General features: G+C 40.0%; 1 protein-coding gene across 1 annotated transcript in view; it reads right to left on the bottom strand.

The window, feature by feature from the left end:
- The window catches only part of rgs11 (regulator of G protein signaling 11), a 136,250-nt gene that overhangs the window by 74,346 nt on the left and 41,020 nt on the right, over positions 1-20,884 (bottom strand). The window contains exons 4-6 of the mRNA XM_073060567.1: positions 12,494-12,600; positions 3,872-3,923; positions 2,648-2,706 (exon numbers count right to left, since the gene is read on the bottom strand). Coding sequence (XP_072916668.1) covers positions 2,648-2,706; positions 3,872-3,923; positions 12,494-12,600 — 218 coding nt within the window. The remainder of the gene's footprint in view (positions 1-2,647; positions 2,707-3,871; positions 3,924-12,493; positions 12,601-20,884) is intronic.

Below are 20,884 nucleotides of genomic sequence, written 5' to 3'. Positions count from 1 at the left end.
CCTCCAGCTCACCTACCAGCCCTGACTAGGAGTTGAGGATGCCATCGTCTACCTGCTGAACCGTGTCTACGCCCACCTGGACAAGCCGGCGAGCACTGTGAGGGTCATGTTTTTTGACTTCTCCAGTGCGTTCAACACCATCCGCCCTGCTCTGCTGGGTGAGAAGCTGACAGTGATGCAGGTGGATGCTTCCCTGGTGTCATGGATTATTGATTACCTGACTGGCAGACTACAGTACATGCGCTTGCAACACTGTGTATCAGACAGAGTGGTCAGCAGCACTGGGGCTCCACAGGGGACTGTCCTGTCTCCCTTTCTCTTCACCATCTACACCACGGACTTCAACTACAACACAGAGTCTTGCCATCTTCAGAAGTTTTCTGATTGACTCTGCCATAGTTGGATGCATCAGCAAGGGAGGTGAGGCTGAGTACAGGGCTATGGTGAGAAACTTTGTCACATGGTGCGAGCAGAATCATCTGCAGCTTAATGTGAAAAAGACTAAGGAGCTGGTGGTGGACCTGAGGAGGGCTAAGGCACCGGTGACCCCTGTTTCCATCCAAGGGGTCAGTGTGGACATAGTGGAGGATTACAAATACCTGGGGATACGAATGGACAATAAACTGGACTGGTCAAAGAACACTGAGGCTGTCTACAAGAAGGGTCGGAGCTGTCTCTATTTCCTGAGGAGACTGAGGTCCTTTAACATCTGCCGGACGATGCTGAGGATGTTCTATGAGGCTGTGGTGGCCAGTGCTACCAGACTCCCATCCACTCTATAATGTACTGGTTAGGCACAGGAGTACATTCAGCCAGAGACTCATTCCACCGAGCATCATCGGAAGTCATTCCTACCTGTGGCCATCAAACTTTACAACTCCTCCCTCGGATTGTCAGACACCCGAGCCTATTGGCTGGTCCTGGACTTCTTTCCACTTGGCATGATTAACTTATTATTATTTAATTATTTATGGTTTTATATTGCTATATTTCTTCACTATTCTTGGTTGGTGTGGCTGTAACGAAACCAAATTTCCCTCGGGATCAATAAAGTATGTCTGTCTGTCTGTCTGTAACAGGGGCTTTGGAATGTGGGACGTCCAATGAAGGGAGTGTTCTTTTCTTGTTGTGTGCCTGAGAATGAGGTGATCTGGGTCTTTTGTTCGGTGAGAGATGAAGACAGAAAGGAGAGGTCATAGACAGCAGGATGGAGTGGACTTGGAGTGGGGCCAGGAGTCGACGAAGCCCGAGGAAATCAATGGAGGACCAGCGGAAGGGAAACATTAAACTGTTTCTTTTTGTTTTTCTTTTCTAATCCTTTAGTCAAATTAAGAATTAAAGAGCTAAATCGTTTTATTGCATACAGTGTACTTTCTGTTATTTTGAGGTACTGATTAACGGGGAAACAGATTACACAGCATCCACATAAACAAGAGGTTTTATGCCTCAGATTTCACGTGTTTGGCCAGGCCAGAGATTGTCCTCCCTAGACTAACGCCGCTGGCCAAACCTGAGAGTTACACTTATAAACTTGATTTGTTTTCTTTTGAGAAGGCAATGAAAATGATTGATGAGTTTAGGGGAGTTGTTGTTGCCTATATGGAATTTAGTAAAGCATTTGGCAATGAATTTCATAGTAGGCTGATCCAGAAGATTAAGGCACAAGGGATCCATAGAGTCTTGGTAGATTGGATTAAAAATACCTGCTTGTCCAAAGACAGAGGACAATGATGGAGGGGTGCTATTCTAAATGATCAGTAATGTTCTAACAGGGATCAGTACTGGTGATATAATAAAGTGGACGAAAATTTGGGGGGCTAATTAGCAGGCTTGCAAATATATATATAAAATCATGAAGGGAACCGATATGGTCAGTGTCATTTTCCCAGGGTAGAAATACCGAATTCTAGAGGGCAAAGCTTTAAAATGAGGGGGCAAAAATTTAAAGGAGATTAGCAATGCAATGTTTTGGACAGAGTAGCGAGTGCCTGGTTAACTTACTGCCAAGTTAAACGGTGGAAACAGATGTCAGTAACATTTAAGAGGCAGTTCGAAAGGCACAAAACAGTCAGGCAGTGGTCGTGCAATATAGACCATGTATAGGCAATCAATTATTAGATAAAAATATGAAACTAACTTTAGGAGTTGGAGGCACATTACTCCTACAGCAGTGGAAAAAAATGCATCAACATACACCATTGTCTGCCAAAGCTCAAAGGAACCTACTTTTTCATGCCGGCTTGGATTATTGTGCTTGACTGATCATAACCGAGTAGCTATTTAGGGACACACAATACCTAAAGCAGGGTAGAATAGATACAGCGATTTTGCAATTGTTATACATTTTGATTTTAGTGACCCAGTTTCAGTTTGATTAGGAATATACCTTCTTACCCGTAACATTACAGCTATGTTCTTTGCAATTTAACTGCAGTTTCAACTAGATACAATGATAAACATTAACTTATATACATTTTTAAAAGGAAATCTCAATACTTATTTAATTCAAGACATAAGAGAGCTACTTTTCCAAATCCAATGGACAGGTATTAAAATTGTGACATTTAAGTGACAACAAATCCCCATGCAGGTATACCAATGAAAGGGATGCAAGATTAAATTGACAAAGAGGAAAAAAGTACCTTACCTTCTCATAGTCAGCCAAGTCTCCCTGCTTCTTTATGTTCTTCTTGGCTAAGAAAATGGCTAAACGATAGAAGATTCTTGAGATTAACACTTGGCAGCTTTGGGGGTTGAACCAGGTTATGTTTCATGGTTAAAAATAAATCTGTTTTGCCTCTGAACATCCGGTAATAGACATATTTTTCCACAACAGCCCATTGAAAAGTGCAGATTTCCAAAACTTTGAAAGTGTTGAGCATTGCATCGTGAAATGCTGTGTTTGAAGATTCACCAAAAACTCAAGTCAATCAGGAAGGGTCTTGTACATATCTAAACTTGAAAATGTTTCTTTTTCCTACTTGGATGTGTAAACCAGAATACTTACATTTTTTTGGCAATTTATTTGTACATTTCTTTGTATTTAGAATTAATATGAGTATTTTTACAAACGTTTGTAATTGCATTACGAACTGGCAAAGCTTGCAGTTACCTTTCCTCACCAAGTATCTTTTTAATAGGTGATGATGCAATCCTTTTAAATGCAGGTGGTGAAGCTGCACACAGTAAATTTAGAGAGAGAGAGAGAGAGAGATCCATAGTTTTGACTCATTAAACATGAACAATGTTCCAAGTCAACGTTCTGTGCAAGGGGAACTTGCATATATTCTCATGCAAATAAAGCTCACTTTCCAACAGATCAAAAATTTTAGAAATGTTTACAACTTTTAAAAATTTTTGACTGAAACAACCATTGGCTATAACAGAAATCTATTGGATATACTCTTATTCAACTTTCTATTAAATCATGGCACATTGATTTTGGAGTTATGTATGCCATTAAAGTATACGGCTCTCAAAAATGGGCATCAAACTGGTCCTAAATACATCTGCAACTCTCTTTGGGGGCTAAATACTTATCTCAGGTAAAGCAAACAAGTCTTGTTCATCCCCTTTCAAATTTCCCTTTTACTCAGGAACTCTTTGATAAATAGGCTTTCCCTTTCTTTGCCTCATAAAATTTCCTCCTTTGCAAAGATTTTTCATTGGCTACTCAGTACTGCACTTTCCATTAACCATGGAAAATACTTCAGGTATGTATTTATTGGTAGAGAAGTATGTGTACATACAAGTAAATGATGAAAACAATCACTATTAAAGCAGTAACGATTAAATAGCTCAATCAGAAGTAGATTATTTAACTTTTTGCTAAAAGTAATTTTATTACATTAATATTTGAAAGTTCACTTACCGTAATCAAGTTCTGTTGCTGGCCATTTATGTGAAGTCCAGTAGTAAGGGGTCTGGTAAAATGATGGAGAGAGGTTATGTATAATGACACATGCACTACTCTCACGTGGCTTTAAATAGCTGAATGTTTTCAATGGAGTTTGTCATATTCAGTCATTTGATGTTTCCTCCCAAATGACAGTTCTCCCTGTTCTAGGATGTAACAGCTTATAATGATATAGCACATGATCAGCGACGGAGAGCCTGAAAAGATGTTTCTGTTTACTTTGAATCCAGTTGAAAAATTATGATTTTCACATGTAGTTGGAGCTTACAAATAAAACCCAATGTACAGATACAGATAATATATTTGGTGACAGTAATCAGAGTGTAAAGTGATCTGGTTTCTATTTGGCAACTATCCTCTGCCAGTGGTTAAGGAATAGAAACGTAGCTCCATTTTAAACGGTGGTAGCGATCGAATCACTCAATGATTGCTGATATTGTTGCTTTACTGTAAGCTATAAATCATACTCCATCTAGGTCACGTATTAGATATTAAAATACAGTGGATTCTGGTTAATTGGGACACATCGGGACCAGTACATTTTGGCCCAATTAAGTGGCTGCCCCATTTAGCTGAAGGTTCATGGAAATAGTGAAAAGGGTATATAAAAAAAACTGAGAAACAAATTAGTTATTTAAATGAAGTGCAGAACAAATCAGAACACTGATGTTTATTATTATGTTTATGGTTTTGGGAAGTTGGGTGACCACGAATAACACACAGAGATGGGGAGGTGAGGAACAAACATGCAGCTGTTTAATTTGCTTCTAAGTCATCTACCCAGAATGCCCTCTAAAATTATGTTCAGTACGTAACACACAGGGAAGCCTGACAGCGACACGCAGGGGGCAAAATATACATGAAGACATAACATATCCCTCCCGTTTATTGTAAAGGTTTCTCCCTCATCCCATACACAGACCAGCTGCTGAACTATTAACAATCAAAGCAGTAATCATCAAATTCAACCAACAACAAAAAAAAAACTTTTTCCTCGAAACTACAGAAGAGGATAAGACTGCCTCTATGCATGGATGTAACTCTTGGAGACTATTCTGCCCCATATACTGAGGTTTAGTCACTAAACTAGAGAATCGATCTGTCTGGAGCCTGCCTGTTCTTGTGAGACTACCAAGTGATTTGGGATGACATCAAAGTCATTTTATCTCTTGATGGTGTATGTTTAGATCTTGGCTTGGGTATTGTATTGACAGCAGGGGACCTCTCAGAAAGCACATGTGATGGGAAAGCACTGGCTGTGTCATTTGATCCTATTGGAGGCTCTGCAGATGTCCTCTCAGAATCCTGTCCTATTTACACAACTGGATACGATTGGTCAGTATGTGGTGGTTTTCAGTAGCTTCAGAAGTGGGCAACAGCTGATCAACATGTCTTCTCCAGATGTTGTGTTACTAGCTTCCACTGTGTTATGACACAGGACCAGTTTGTGCTGCAAACTTCTGTACTGTGCTTTGGCACAGGTCTCTGCTTGGGTTTTCTGTTCATTTAGCATAACTTGTTTTACATTTGAGGGTCTAAGCAGGTCAAGCCGGGTGTGAAAGTGCCTTTTCATCAGTACAGCGGCCAGAGCCATTTTGGCGCAGTATGTCAGCAATAAAGAGCTAAGATGCTAGCTGAGGGATCCACTTCCCACTGAAATCTTGAGGGCTTGTTTCAATGTTTGTATGAATCATTCCACAAGGTCATTCGTGGCTTGGTGTGCTGAATACCGTTCACATAAATGCCTTGAACTCTTCAGACAGGGTCTGGGGGGGGGGGGGGGGGTCACTGTCACTTACAAGCTGTCGAGGAAGACCAAAGCTGCTGAAGATGGAATGTAGCTCCTCAAAGTATTTTTCAGACTTAGTGCTCTTCAGGATAGCAATTTTGGGCCAGTTGTTGCGTGCATCCCGCAATGACCAAAAAATGTGGCCTTCTGCAATCCTGCTAAATCTCTGTGAATTCTCTGGCAAGGCTCTTCAGGCTATTCCCATAGATGCAAAGGAGCAAGCTGAGGAACATTTCTCACTCGCTGACAATGTGGGCCTGCTTTGGCCTTCTCTTCAATGCCTATGTCCAGTCCTGGCCACTGGAAGTAGCTGCACGTGATTTCTTTCATGAACACTACACCACGGAATCCTGCATTTAGCTCATCAAGCACCTTCTGTCTTAATGGTAGAGGGATAACAACACACTAGCCCCCTTATAAACATCCCGCTTGGACAGGGAGCTCCTTCCATTAAGCCTAGTCAGATTTCAATTCTATGGTTCACTCTGCTTTCCATTCGAGAGGTACACTGTCCACCACTTTAGATAGAACAGGGTCAGTAAGCGTCTGCTTCTGGACTTGCATCGCAGTTACGGGAGCTGTAGGTACTTCCTTGAAGCAAAAGTTCTCTTTCAGGGATGGCTCTGGAGCAGTAACAGTTAAGCGAAGTCTGGATAGTCCACCAGCATTTGAATGGTGCTCAGAACTCCTGTGCTTTATTATCCTACTGATGTGCAGATAGTAACAGAGCCCAAAACCGCATTTGACCAGTAGCCAGGAAAGGAATGCCTGCATTTGGACCAAAAATTGGTGTCAAGATGCAATGATTTGTCAGTAGTGTAAATCATTGACCAAAGAGAAACTGACAAAATTTCTTAACTCCAAAGACAATTGCGAATGCTCCCTGCTCGATCTGGGCATAGTGGCTTTCTGCCTTGCTTAATGTCCTTAAAGTGAAAGTGACTGGATGTTCATTGCTGATTGGCATGCTGTGTGAGATAACTGCCCCCACACTGTAGAGTGATGCTGGCCAATTGTATGGGCAATGTCAGGTTGAATTATGTGAGTACTTCAGATTATGACAAAGCTGTTTTGACTTTTTTTTTATAAAAAAGCCTTTTCACAGGGATCTGTCTACTGCCAGTGTGTTGATTTATTTAAAAGCTCCTGAGGTGGTTTCAGAATGTTAGGAACAAACTTTGCATAGTATGTTATTAGTCTTAAGATCTTAATTGAGTTACGTGCGATGGTGATGGAGCCTACATGATTGACTTCACTTTCAATGGTGCCTTGTGAAACTCGTGAGTTGTCAATCACATGGCCTATGTATTCAATAGAAGGTCGAAAGAACTCACACTTGTCCTTCCAGACCCTTAGCCTATATTCCTTGTGTTTTTGTAGCATCCAAGTTTGTTTGTTTGTTGTTTTTTTTTAAGGTGCTCAAGCTCATTTCTCCCCAGTAGAGAACAAGTCATGCAACTAGCACTGAACCACCATCACTCACTCCAGATCTGGTTCATTGCTCACTGAAAAAGTGCAGGAGCCAAGGTGATGCCGAATGGGAACTTTCAATACCCGAACATTCCTTTGTGAATCACCATCGTCAACAGTTCCTGTGCCTCTGGCTCCATATGCATCTGCAAGTATACTTGACCCAAGTCATTCTTCTAAATGTCTGTCCTCCGGCCAATCCTGAAAACAGGTCATCAATGAGGGGAAGAGAACATTGGTCAGCTGTAAGAACCAGGTTAATGGTTATCTTGAAATCTCCACAAAGCCTTAAGGACCCATCCCTTTTTAGGGCAGGAACCACTGGAGTTGCCCATTTACTTACACACACTGGCTCCAATACCTTACTCTGGATCAGTCTTTCCAATTCAGCTTCCATCTTTGGTTTGAGAGCGTTTGAAACTGGTCTTGCCTTTAGGCATTGCGTGTTGCATCAGGCATAAAAGCCAGCTTAAGAGTGATTCCTTTCACACTGCCTATTCTCTGTTGAATACTTCTGCGTGTTCCTTCAGTACCTCTTGTAGTCCAGAGCTCCCAGCGATCAAGTTCAATTCGTGCCTCAACCATGATCAGCGAAGCAATACAGAGCTACCTTTAACAATAAACAGTGCAAGATTCTTTCTCTGCTCATCTCCACTGTAACATGTTCTACTCCTATCACTGGAACAATTTCACTAGCCTTTAAGTCTTTAAAGTCAACCTTGCCCCTTCTTTGTGTCCTGTAGCAGCTAAAACCTGCAAAGCTTCTTCAGTCACAGAGCGTCTTTTGGTCCATCCTGAGTATGCTTCATCTTGTTCACGTTTCTCTTCATTTTCCCCCAAAAGTATTTTTTCTTTATTACGTTTTTTGGTTGACAGTGTCTTTTTACTTTTACAGGTGCGTTTAATATATCCCATTTTGCCACAGCTTTGACAATCTAAATCCTTACGCCATATTCTTTTGCTGAATGCCCAGGTTTACCACAAGTGATAACAAAATGGGACCAGTGTCTTATTCTTAAAGTCTTCGGCAAAAGTCTGCACACAGACTTTTTCTTGCCAAAGCTTTATGAACTTGGATAATAGCTGTGATTCTTTAGCTGCCATTTCCATTGATGGAATAATTTATATTGCCTTATGTAATATTAGTCTGTCTTCTGCAAGCAAAGGTTTCTGAATTGCCTCAATACGCAGACCACGAGAGTATCAAGTAAGCTGTCAGTCAGCCCAAAATCAGAGTTCAAACAGTTGCTTTAGCACCGCCACAAACTGAAATAGACTTGCCTTTCTCTCGATTCCTTTTATGGAATCTAAACTCTCAGTAATCATCAAATTTAGGTCAAAAGTGGGCCTTCAAGGTTTTGAACTATGTCCTCACAAGGTTCATCTCCAGGCTTAGCAGGTTGCACTAGGCTGAATAACAAATTAAACTTTTTTGCAACATTCACAGTCAGAAAAGTTAGAACATAAATATCATCTGAAATTGCCTGTGCGAAATATTCAAATCTTTCAGCACATGAAATCCATTGCTCTAGCGTTTCATCACATGGCCCATGCTTCCAAACATTGTCGCTGCTTTCAAACACAATCACGATCCAGAAAAGTTAACTAGTCTCTTTCCCTCTCATCTGTTTTATTTAACCACTCCAGTCTCGTTCTTTCCCCTCAGCTTCTTCACTCACCAGGCTTTCTGCATCCATTTACTTTTCACTCACCCACATCACAGTGGCACTCCACCAGCATTGCACACAGATTTTTTCTGGCCGAAGGGAACAAAACAATGAATATCATGAGGATCTGTCACCTCTTCACCCGTTGTTATGTTTGTGGTGCTGGGAAGCCGGGTGACCATGAATAACACATACAAGAGACAGAGATGTGAGGAGTCAAATGTGCAGCTGCTTATTTTGCTTGTAAGTCATCCACCCAGAATGCCCTCTCACATTATGTTCAGCAAAAGTGAAGCTTGACACCAACCCACAAGGGGCAAAATATACATGAATGCATAACTCTAAATCTGTATTAGTTCCTAATAGTTATTGGAAGAATTCATCCAGTGTACGGTGTGGTTTCTTTTGACTGAGTGAACAATATCCATGGAGACACCTAGTGCAGATAATGGACAGCCTTCATACAATGCTTTCAATGACTGCATCCTCCAAATCTTCATTTTCATTGTAACAGTCAAATGATTGTTGATACTTCCGAATTCTTTGTAGTTCCTAACTTGAAGAAGTGAAATAATTTCATTTTCACTCCCAGCCGTTTCTGGCATCTCCAAGCCTGAATGCCTGAAACCACAGTGAGCAAAACAGTTCTGAATTGTCTTGCTGTTTATTACTCACCAACTATCAGTGACAAAAATCACTGCTTTTTGAACACAAACCCACCCAAATGATGCCATTTAAAAACTGTTCACTCTAAGCATGAGTTGTCTAATAGCCACACAAGATACTAGTTAGAAACTGTTCTGCAACAGTTCCCTGCCCCAATTAAGCAGCATATGCATCTGAAATAAACAAAGGGAATCCTTTTTTTTTGGATTAGTTTTAGTTCTTTAAGAGGTTTCCCCTAATAAACAGCTGCCCCAATTAACCAATGGCCTAATTAACTAGAATCCACTGTATAAGTTCTTCCAGCAAACAGCAAAGAACTTTAATTATTTTAGCATACAAAAATTAATACAATTTCAATTGCATAGATTTTATATGTTAACAACAAAGTGTTTATAAAAAGATGACAAAACATCACAGTATTTGTTCCAGTATATTACATGGGATGGCAGCAAATGTATTTAGTGCTTTTGAGTTACCAAAATGGCTACCGATTTCCCACGATGAGGCCACGCTCACAGTGAAGGAGCAACACCTCATTGTCTCAGTGGCCTCCAACTGAATGACATGAACATCAATTTCTCCTTTCAGTATTTTTTCCTCCCATCTCTCCCCTTCCATTCCTCTTCTATTCCACACTCTGGCCTATTACTACTTCTCCTCACGTGCCTATCACCTCCCTCTGGTACCCCTCCTTCCTTTTCTCACTCCCTACTGCTATCACATTCCTTCTTCCACCTGGCTTCACCCTTCACCTTCCAGGATATCCTCCTTCCCCTCCCCCCACCTTTTTATACTGGTGACTTCCCCCTTTCTTTGCAGCACTGTAGAAGGTTCTCAGACTAAAACATTGACTGTTCATTCAGTTACACAGATGCTGCCTGACCTGCTGAGTTCCTCCAGCACTTTGTGTTGCTGCTTTAGATTTGTAGCATCTGCAGAATCTCGTTTATGATCATAATTTTGATGCAAGTTCAGAATCACACCATTTCACCAGTTCCATTCTCTACAGACAGGGGCCGTAAATATGTTAAATCTATAAAACTGCAACTGAGCTGCTGAATATATTTGTAATATGGTGTGGTGCTCAAGTTACAAGTAGTAACTTTACTTGGTTAGACATATCCTTCCAATTAAAGCCTTCTGGAAATAATATTACGAACGTCAACATATCATTATATGTTTTTTAGAGTCAATATTATTAGACAGCCTCTGGTCCAGTTTAATATTGGTAGAGTGTGATTCAACATTTTCTCAACCAGTAGTATTAAAGAAAGAATTGCTTTAATTGAAACACCTTGTTTTGAAGCACTAATCCCCTCAAGGAGCATCACCATTCACGTACAACAATTACGTGGGGACCCTAATTTTGAGGTGTTGCTATTCCTTAGAGAAGTCAACCTTCGTGCAAAGGGAAACTGGTGATATTCCAAAATAAATAACACAAACAGGCACACAGGAAGCAGGTCAGGAAGGTTCAACTGAAAGTCACTGCAGGAGCAACTTCCATGGGAAGGTGAATCGAATATCCTTTTAAGAACAAAATTTTGATTTGTTAATTAGGTTACCAATTTACCTTTGGTGTCCATTTCAAAACGTTATTATTTATGCTCATATCAGCTTGCTTGTCCAGGTTCAGATATCATAGAACTTCAAATAAAAAAGTTTGGGAACACTTCGTTTATACCATGGACCATTAACCACGGGGTCCTTTGGACCCCAGGTTGGAGAATCCCTGGAATAAACAGATTCAGCGTTATTAATGCAGTACCTAGATGGTAGTTCAAAAAAAAAGGCATCAAGGAGTGTAATGGAAAGGGACTGAGCATTAGAATGTGCAGCTCTCTGAACGGCTACTTTTCTAATGATTCTTTCTTATGTATCATTCCAATTTTGTTGCCTCCTCTGTACTTCTCTTTGCACTGCCAAGGTATGCTGAATGCAAAGTATTATGATGAACCGCCCACTTCACCTCAGTTCTCAACGCAATTGAGCCACCAGGGTGGAGGCGATTGCCCAAGCAGTCAACTGAGATTGGAGTCAGTTTTTCTGGAGATGTTCTATTGCTGTTACGTGGGGAGTTCTTTAAGTAATGGACAGTGTGGCAATGGTACAAGACATTGAGTCCATCTACATGGAGTGTTGTCAAAGGAAAGCAGCATCCATCATTAATGACCTCCACCACTCAGGCCATGCTCTCTTCTCACTGCTGCCATGGGACCCACACCACCAGGTTCAGGAACAGTTATTACCCCTCAGTGAACAGGCTTGTGAATCAGAGTGGATAACTTCACTTGCCCCATCACTGAACTGTTCCCACAATCTATAGACTTACTTTCAATGACTGACCTCATGTTCTTGATATTTATACTATTGATTTATTATCATTTTCTCTCTTTTGTATTTGTACAGTTTCTTTCGTACATTGTTATACTGGGTGTGGTCTTTCATTGATTACATTGTTTCTTGGATTTTCTGTGCATGCCCACAAGAACACAAATCTCAGGATTATATATGGTGACAAATTTATTATCAAAGTACATATACACTTTGAACTTTGCAGATGCGGTCAAGAACCTCACTGACTGCACTTGAGTTGAGTGCAAAAGGCCATTATGCCACGTTAAATGAATGTTAGCCTAGTTAACAAATTAGATCGAATGTGTATTGATGTTATATGCAATACCTGTAGATAGCACTAAAACACCGTGAAACTCAATTGCCAGCCAAATTTAATTTAATAGGTTTAAATACTTCATATGATATTATAAAATAATGACTGGTTGACAATTCCTGAATGCTGAAAAGTTTCTCTATTTGACTAAACACATTTTTATTTCTATTTGTTACTTTCAACATTGTTCCATTAAATTTGAAATGCATTAAGGCATTTCTGTCCAAGAACCAAAATTGTCTCATATATATTCATACTACAGATTATATGCATAATAACCACATGCAAGTTTTGTTAGTTAAACAAAATCTTACCTGAAATCGGTAGGGAGAATCATCTACCCGCAAAACTAAATTCTTTGCATCCTTCAGTGGGTAAATGTAACCATACTTTATTATTAAGTCACCAAGGTGAAATGACTCTACAAGGAAGGAAAACTTGCAAATTAATTATAGTTTTTTTTGACAGTTAGCTTAGATTTGCCTGCTACATTAAAATATAATTTTTAATCTCAGAATACGAAACATCATTGACAAGCTTGCTGTCAAATTATGGCACAGGCAAGTCAAGTTTTTTTAAAAAAAGAAACCTTTCAAAAAATTAAGTCAATTGGCTTATTTTGGAGTGAGAGAGAAGAAGAATTCAAATCAAATCATTTGCCAATATTACCAACATTTCTAGTATTAGTGTTCAAATATATCACCAGATATATCTTCATGGACCAATTGGCACCACCAGTTTGTTAACATGATCATACATTCCATTCCAATGAAAGAGGCATGTTTTTGAAACACATCCTAATGATGGCACTAAAAAACATTTTTTTTTGCTGGAAAAACCCAAGCGCACATATGCAGTTGAAAGGACGCTGCCATGCATTGCTCCACAAGCATTTTGTGCCCTCGATTCTGGTAGAAGTCATCAGCAATGCCAGAATCAGGTTTATTATCACTGACGTATGAGATTCTGCTTACTAGCAAGCATCTTCAGCCTGACACGGTTGGTACAGAGGACTGACACGCATTGAACAGGTTTCAGCACAGGTCAGCATTCCAGAGGGCCCTAGTGAGCTTGTGGTTGCAACCAGTTAGTTATTAAGCAGGTAGGAAATGTTGCCTTATAGCGTTATCTAATGGGATTGTTATGCAATGTCATATATTTCCATTTTAAAAATACTATGCATTTCCTCTTTAAGTATACAATGTACAATACTGAACATAAAGCTATAAAGAAATCAGGTTGTCCTCACAATCTGATCAGTATATCTGTGCATCTGATCTGTGCATTGTAGACATAAAAAGCTAAAACAGCTGTTAACATTCACGTTTTATTCGGAGCTGAGGCTAAGCAATGCTATGCACTGCATGTAGCTCAACAAAATCATTCCTGAAGGACCTTTGTAAGAGAAACTAAAGAAACCGCACGTCAATGATATTTACCTGTAGGCAGTGAGGTCATTATTACCATGTGTGAATCATGATGATAATCAACAATGTTAAATGTAAATATGTCAAGCTCTGGAACTAGGACAATAAATAAGGGTTAAGAGCTAAAAGCTAGATAGATTGATGGGGAGGAAAATACCTGCTCTGCTTTCTATGGAACTATTGAGTTTCAGCCACTTTAAGATAATAAAAACTGCCAGAGCTACATGTCATTCAAGAAATTTGATGATGGAATAAACCTTTGACTGCTTGAACTTTGTGAACTTGCAAGGGGTCTTGTCTAGTGTCTATTGGATAAGTTGCCAGGGTGTTTAGGACTTCCAACCAAGCCCCCAGATGAAGTGCTGACATCAGGAGACAGGTGATTATGTGTAGCTACTGCTCATTGAACAGGGGACGGCAATTTAAGCCATCTCAGAAGATTGGAATGAAAAAGTGGGTCTATGGGTTCAATGATCAGAGAAGCTGTAGCAGACAGTGGCTTAATTACATCATAATCTTCTGCAAGCAAGCTAGACAAAGTTAGAAAGATCATGTAAAAGGGAAGAGATCTTGTCTAATAATTGTAAGTGGGTAAATTTGGACTGTAACTGTGCTTCATGGCCAATATCCAGGCATGAAAATCCCAAGGGGTCACTAACTGATACTGGTTGATTAAATTCAAGAGTTAAACAAAATACTTGAAGGTGACTTTAATCCCCATGTAGATTCAAGGCAAAGAATAATGGGAAAGACAGTCAAAGGGAGGACAGAGGAGGAATAGTTTTACATTGGTGTTATTTGGGAATCTGTCAGTCCTGGAGATCAAAGACAGAAATACTTATTCAGGAGAACTGGCAAAGGAGAATGATAAAGCTATGGATGAAACTCACCTTTGCATATCAGTGGGAAGGTTAGTCACCTGGTGACATTTTCCCAGGACAGCCCTCAAGCATGAAACTATTCAGTCCGAAAGGGATAATGACGGCTTCTTTGGGGAAGGGCTGAAAGAACAGGGCTCTCCACAGTACAAGCCCTCCGAACAATCAGTCTTAATATCATATTACGCTCTGCTTCTACTAATCATTAATACAAGATTTATTGGCATTTACCTGAACATAAACAAATAACTAGGGACCTAGATATTTTAAATCCTATAAAGTCCAAAGCGAATTTTTTACGCAATACACATATGTTACCATATAGAAGATGACAGGTAGAAGAAATACACAATAGACGTAATGTGGCAAGCATTCTAACTGGTTGCATCACTGTCTGGTATAGAGGGGTCACAGTGCACAGGATCAGAAACAAAAATGCAGAATGTTGTCAGCTCAGCCAACTCCATCATGGGCATTAGCCTCCACAGCACTGAAGATACCTCAAAAAAAAGAAAAAAAAAGCAGCATCCATCATTTAGGACATACTCTCTTCTCATTGCTACCATCAAAATGGTGATACAGGAGCCTGAGGACACATACTTCAGGTACAGTTCCTTCCCCTCTGCAATCAGATTGCTGAATGAACCCATCAGCACAATCTCACCATTTTCTCTCTTTTTGCACTTATTTAATTTTTAGATACATTGTATTTAATAGCTTTTATTATGTATTGCAATGTACTGCTGCCACAAAACACATTTATAGTATTAAAGCTGATTCTGTACTGGAAAGATTCATTGCCCAGACATCTGTTATGGATACTTTGCCACAGCACTATGTCCACAACAGAAGTCCATGCAACATTCTGCACAGGACATTGGCTGGTTGGCCAAAAGGTGACACTCAGATTTATCAATTAATGGTGCAAATCAACTAAATTTGGGAATTGGGCAGAAACCACGAGTGACTCAATAACCAGGGAAAACTTCCACTAAATATGCTGATAGGAAATACAAGTTATGTGAGGATTCTCAGGAATAACAAACAGAGCTCAGAACCACGTGCTCCAACACACCAAGGAATAAAATGTGAAAAGTAGGCAGCAGGGGCAAAGCCTCATAACTGTTTGCTTTGACTAGAAAGAAATCAATATTTTGTAGCAGAAAACCAGCAGCACAATTACAATTGATGTATCTGACCAATAATAATCCACATTTTTCTCTCTCTCTGCAAACATCAGCTTGGGAGGTTTCCACCATATGCACAAATTGACTTTATTTGTCTACATCCTAGAGCAGTAACAATTTGTGGACAGAGAAAGAGAATGGACAGAAAAATCCATAATGTGACATTGGACAGAGTGAATTCTGATGGACACCAAGAGTGGACGGTTTCTCCCAATTATAAACTAACAGCTGATAGATAGGTTGACAGTGGCAGGATAAATGCAGGAGTAATGTAACACACTGTTGAAGTTCACAGAATGGCAACATTAAATACATTTTCTTGATTTTTAGGAGACTAGGATGAGGCAGCAACACCTGCCACGACTGAGAAAATACAAAAGGTCATAATCGATAGATTACAATGGTATGAAGCAAGGGCAGAACTGGGATACGAGTACTTGTGCACATCCCGACATGTGACTAGAAGATAGTGTCAGTGCTAGTGAATATCTGAACGGATTTGCGCCCAAAAAGGAACTAATTGTAGGCTGCAGAAGAGGGAAACCAGAGGCCCATGACCTAGCACCCAGAGGGTCAGTAACTTTAAATTCCTGGGTGTCACCATCTCAATGGACCCATCAGATCAGTGTAATTGCAAAGAAAGCATGACAATGCCTCCAATTCCTTAGGAGTCTGTGGAGATTCAGCACGCCATCAATAACCTTGATGAACTTCTATAGATGTATGGAGGAGAGTGTATTGACTGGCTACATCAAGGTTTGGTATGGGAATATCAATGCCTTTGTGCAAAAAAACCCCATACAAAAGTTAGTGGATTTGGTCCTGTGCATCACAGGAAAAGCCCTCCCAGTCATTGAGTACATCTACATGAAATGTTGTAGACAGGTAGCATCCAAAGATGGACGGCCCTTATCCATTCCTCCCTCCCCACTGATCTCCCTCTTGGCACTTATCCTTGCAAGTGGAACAAGTGTTTCACCTGCCCCTACACTCCTTCCCTCACTACCGTTCAGGGCCCCGAACAGCACTTCCAGGTAAGGCATCACTTCACCTGTGAGTCAGTTGGGGTCATATACTGTGTTCGGTGCTCCCGGTGTGGCTTCTTGAATAATCGATGAGACCCGAGGTTGATTGGGAGACCCCTTTGCCCAACATCTATGCTTTGCCCTCCAGAACAAGCAGGATCGCCCAGAGGCCACCCATTTTAATTCCACTCCCCATTCCGATATGTCCATCTATCGCTTCCTCCACTGCCGGGATAAGGCCACACTTAGGTTAGAGGAAAAACACTTTGGGTAGCCTCCAACCTGATGGCATGAACATTGATTTCTCAAGCTTCCAGTAATGCCTCCACCCCTCTCCCCTTCACCATTTCCCATCCCCTTGTCCCTCTCTCATGTCATCTTCTTGCCATGCTCTTTTCCTTACCGCTGCCATCAAGGTACAGGTTGCTCAGGACTAACACCACCAGGTTCAAGAGCGGTTTCGACCTCTCAACCATCAAGACTCTTCAAGAAAAGGTGATAACTACACTCATTCTATTTCTAGTGTTCCTGCAACCAATGATCTCACTTTAAGGACTGTTTACCTTGTTCTTTCACGCACTCATCGTTTATTGCGCAGTTTGTTGTTCATTGATCCTGTTTAGTTACTGTTCTACAGATTTGCCGATAATACCCACAGGAGAAAGAATCTCAGGATTCTACGTGACGACATGCATGTACCCCAATAATAAATTTTACTTTCAACTTCAAAATGTTAGAACTATTTCTATTTTCAGATGCTGCTGACCTGCTAAGTGGTTCCAGCATTTTCCATTATTGTTTCCCATATATCTGTGATATCTCTCATTTTCAATTACTGGTAATCATGAATGGTTGGACCCTTTCTATCAGGTGGAGGATTGGAAGGCCAGTGTTGTCGAGAAAATAGTTCGATTCTTGTTTTGGCTGTAATAAGTAACAGGGTGGATTCCAGTTAATTGGGCCATCAGTTAATCAGGGCAAGTACTTATTTGAGACATTACTTAAAGAACAAAAAAAATTGATTAAAAAAACATGTATTTGGGACACTATGCCACTTAAACGGGACATGAGGTTGCTGATGAACAGTTTTTAAACTGATGTCAGTTGCATACACTTGTGAGGATGTTAGACACTACGCCATGTTCAGAGCAAACAGCATTTAAATAGCGTCAGTTGCACTGTTTGCATTCAAAAAGCAATGATTTTGTCACTGATAGTTGGTGAGGAATAAGCACCAAGACAATTCTGAACTGTTTTGCTCATTGATTTTAAGCATTTTTGCTTGGAGATGCCAGAAACAGCCAGGAATGAAAACTTAATTTCACTGCTTCAAGTTAGGAACTACAAATAACCTTAAGGTATCAGCAGTAATCTTGAATGTTGCGATGAAAATTAATATTTAGAAGATGCATTGTAAGGCAGCAGTCCACTATCTGCACTAGGTGTGTCCGCAGATATTTTCATTTACAGTCAAAAGTACACAGCCATATACACTGGATGAATTCCTTCATCCAAGGAGACCAAGGAGATGGTGGTGGACTTTAGGAGATCTAGGCCTCATATGGAGCCAGTGATCATTAATGGAGAATGTGTGGAGCAGGTTAAGACCTACAAGTATCTGGGAGTACAGTTGGACGAGAAGCTAGACTGGACTGCCAACACAGATGCCTTGTGCAGGAAGGCACAGAGTCGACTGTACTTCCTTAGAAGGTTGGCGTCATTCAATGTCTGCAGTGAGATGCTGAAGATGTTCTATAGGTCAGTTGTTGAGAGCGCCCTCTTCTTTGTGGTGGCGTGTTGGGGAGGAAGCATTAAGAAGAAGGACGCCTCACGTCTTAATAAGCTGATAAGGAAGGCGGGCTCTGTCGTGGGCAAAGTACTGGAGAGTTTAACATCGGTAGCTGAGCGAAGGGCGCTGAGTAGGCTACGGTCAATTATGGAAAACCCTGAACATCCTCTACATAGCACCATCCAGAGACAGAGAAGCAGTTTCAGCGACAGGTTACTGTCGATGCAATGCTCCTCAGACAGGATGAAGAGGTCAATACTCCCCAATGCCATTAGGCTTTACAATTCAACTGCCAGGACTTAAGAACTTTTTTTAAAGCTATTATTAATGCTTTTTGAGTTAGTGATTTAGATGCATATCATATTATTACTGAGTTAAGTATTGTATGTAATGAGTTTTTGCTACAACAAGTGTATGGGACATTGGAAAAAATGTTGAATTTCCCCATGGGGATGAATAAAGTATCTATCTATCTATCTATCTATCTATCTATCAATAACTATTAGGAACTAAGTTTTATAGTACTGTAGTTGTATAGGTAGTGTTCCAATTTGTCAGTATTTCATTTAAATACATATTTTGTTACTCGGTTAAACAGTGTTTCTTTTTTGAAAAATACCTTTTTAACTATTTCTATGAAACTTCGGCTATTAGAACAACCACATAATTGGGCCAAAATGTAGTGGTCCCGATGTGTCCCAATTAAGAATCCATTGTATTTTAATTTGGCAACCAGCATTTGTAAAAATCCCACTTAATATTGAGCTGAAGGCAAGGTGCAGCACTACAATGGGAAAGACTAAGAAAATTGTTGGACGATGCTGCAGTTTCATCTGCACTGAGCTGGGTTTTCTGCAGACCCATTTGTTAAGATTGCAGCTTATGTGCAAGCCTCCAGCTAACAGGATGAAGACCATGTTATATAACTAAAAATAAGCCACAAAATCTCCACAAGTGCAATAGTCTAGGCTTTTCCAAAAACATATTTAAAATTAGGTACAGTGAAGGCACTATCTCCTGTGCATAGTCATTTTCACTTCAGTGATTTTCTTGGGTATTGTGTACTTGGGTCACCAGCTCTCATGTAACAGGTAGAAACTTTAAGTGAGATTGGAATTTAAGTGTTTGCAATAGAAAATAAATGATTTCTGCCGAACCATAAAGGAACCAACTGCTACTGCCAAGTCTTTTAATCGTGGAAAGAAATCTCAAATGATCAGAATAACAAAAGCTTCAATTCTAGTTCAGTAACTTTCATTCCCTTGGGTAAGGAAGTTAAATATAGATAATTTAACTATATTACAGCACATTGGGCCATTTCAAAGTATCCTTTAAATCCTTATTTAACTACACAGAATTATTTGCCCTGCCTTTGGGACCTTTACCTGGGCCAGAATGCATAGCCAGAAAACACATTTATCATTTTGCCATGAATTATAATAGCATAATTTTTTGTTCATAACTGCACTGACAATTAAATGTCAAAAGTTAAAAGTGAAGTTTCAGATTTCTGCTCTAACAGCCATGTCAAAATAATACTTAAGGTAAATGATCTTAGATTTCCTACAGATGAAGTCAGTTACAGACCAAGAATTTTTATGCAGCATTTTTTTTTAACCACATTGGGAAGCTTTATGCACTGAAAGAGAATTAAGATAGGTGGGGGAAATCTGATTGCCAGAGAGCTGGCATCAATGTGACGGGCCAAAGAGCCTCACACTGGAAAAATGTATTATATAATTAAATTGGGTAACAGACCTACGAAAGTCAATTCAGTTCCAGCGATATTTTCCTGTTATTAAATACCAAGCTTGGCTGTCTAACAGAGGTGATTAATTCCTGCCAGTTATTAATTAAACTAGTGCTTGGTGTTCATTATTGCAGCTCAGGGGATGAGTGTTTTGGAGAAACACTCAGCTTCATCAGACATTAGAAAGAATTATTTTGGAATGACTCACCTTTTCCTTCCCTGATCACCGAGGAAATTATATAGGCGACAGAAACACTTCCTATGTTATTGTAAGTTTCCCACTCCCAAATAATATGTGTGCACAGCAGAAGGAAAACAGATATTAATCTGCACCTTCTGTTCAGCTTCTATACCAGTTATGCTGGGTACATCCTAACTGGGTTAAGGAGAGGCAACAATTCGAATTAAATGGTAATTAAAGGCAGTGCCTTTGCAGAAAACAAGTGTAAACAGAGGTAGGTTACCATTTGAAAGCCCTTAGTTATACCTTTCATTTAAACATTATGTTGAAATGAAAAGGTTTGCAATATCAAAGAGTCAGATTTAATATCACTGGCATACATTATGAAATTTGCTTTGTGGCAGTATAGCGCAAAATAATAACAAAAGCTATAAATTATATATACAAAAAATTAAACAAGTAGCGTGA

The sequence above is a fragment of the Hemitrygon akajei genome, chromosome 11 (assembly GCF_048418815.1).
Source record: "Hemitrygon akajei chromosome 11, sHemAka1.3, whole genome shotgun sequence".
NCBI lineage: Eukaryota > Metazoa > Chordata > Chondrichthyes > Myliobatiformes > Dasyatidae > Hemitrygon > Hemitrygon akajei.
This window is presented reverse-complemented; position numbering and strand designations above follow the sequence as displayed.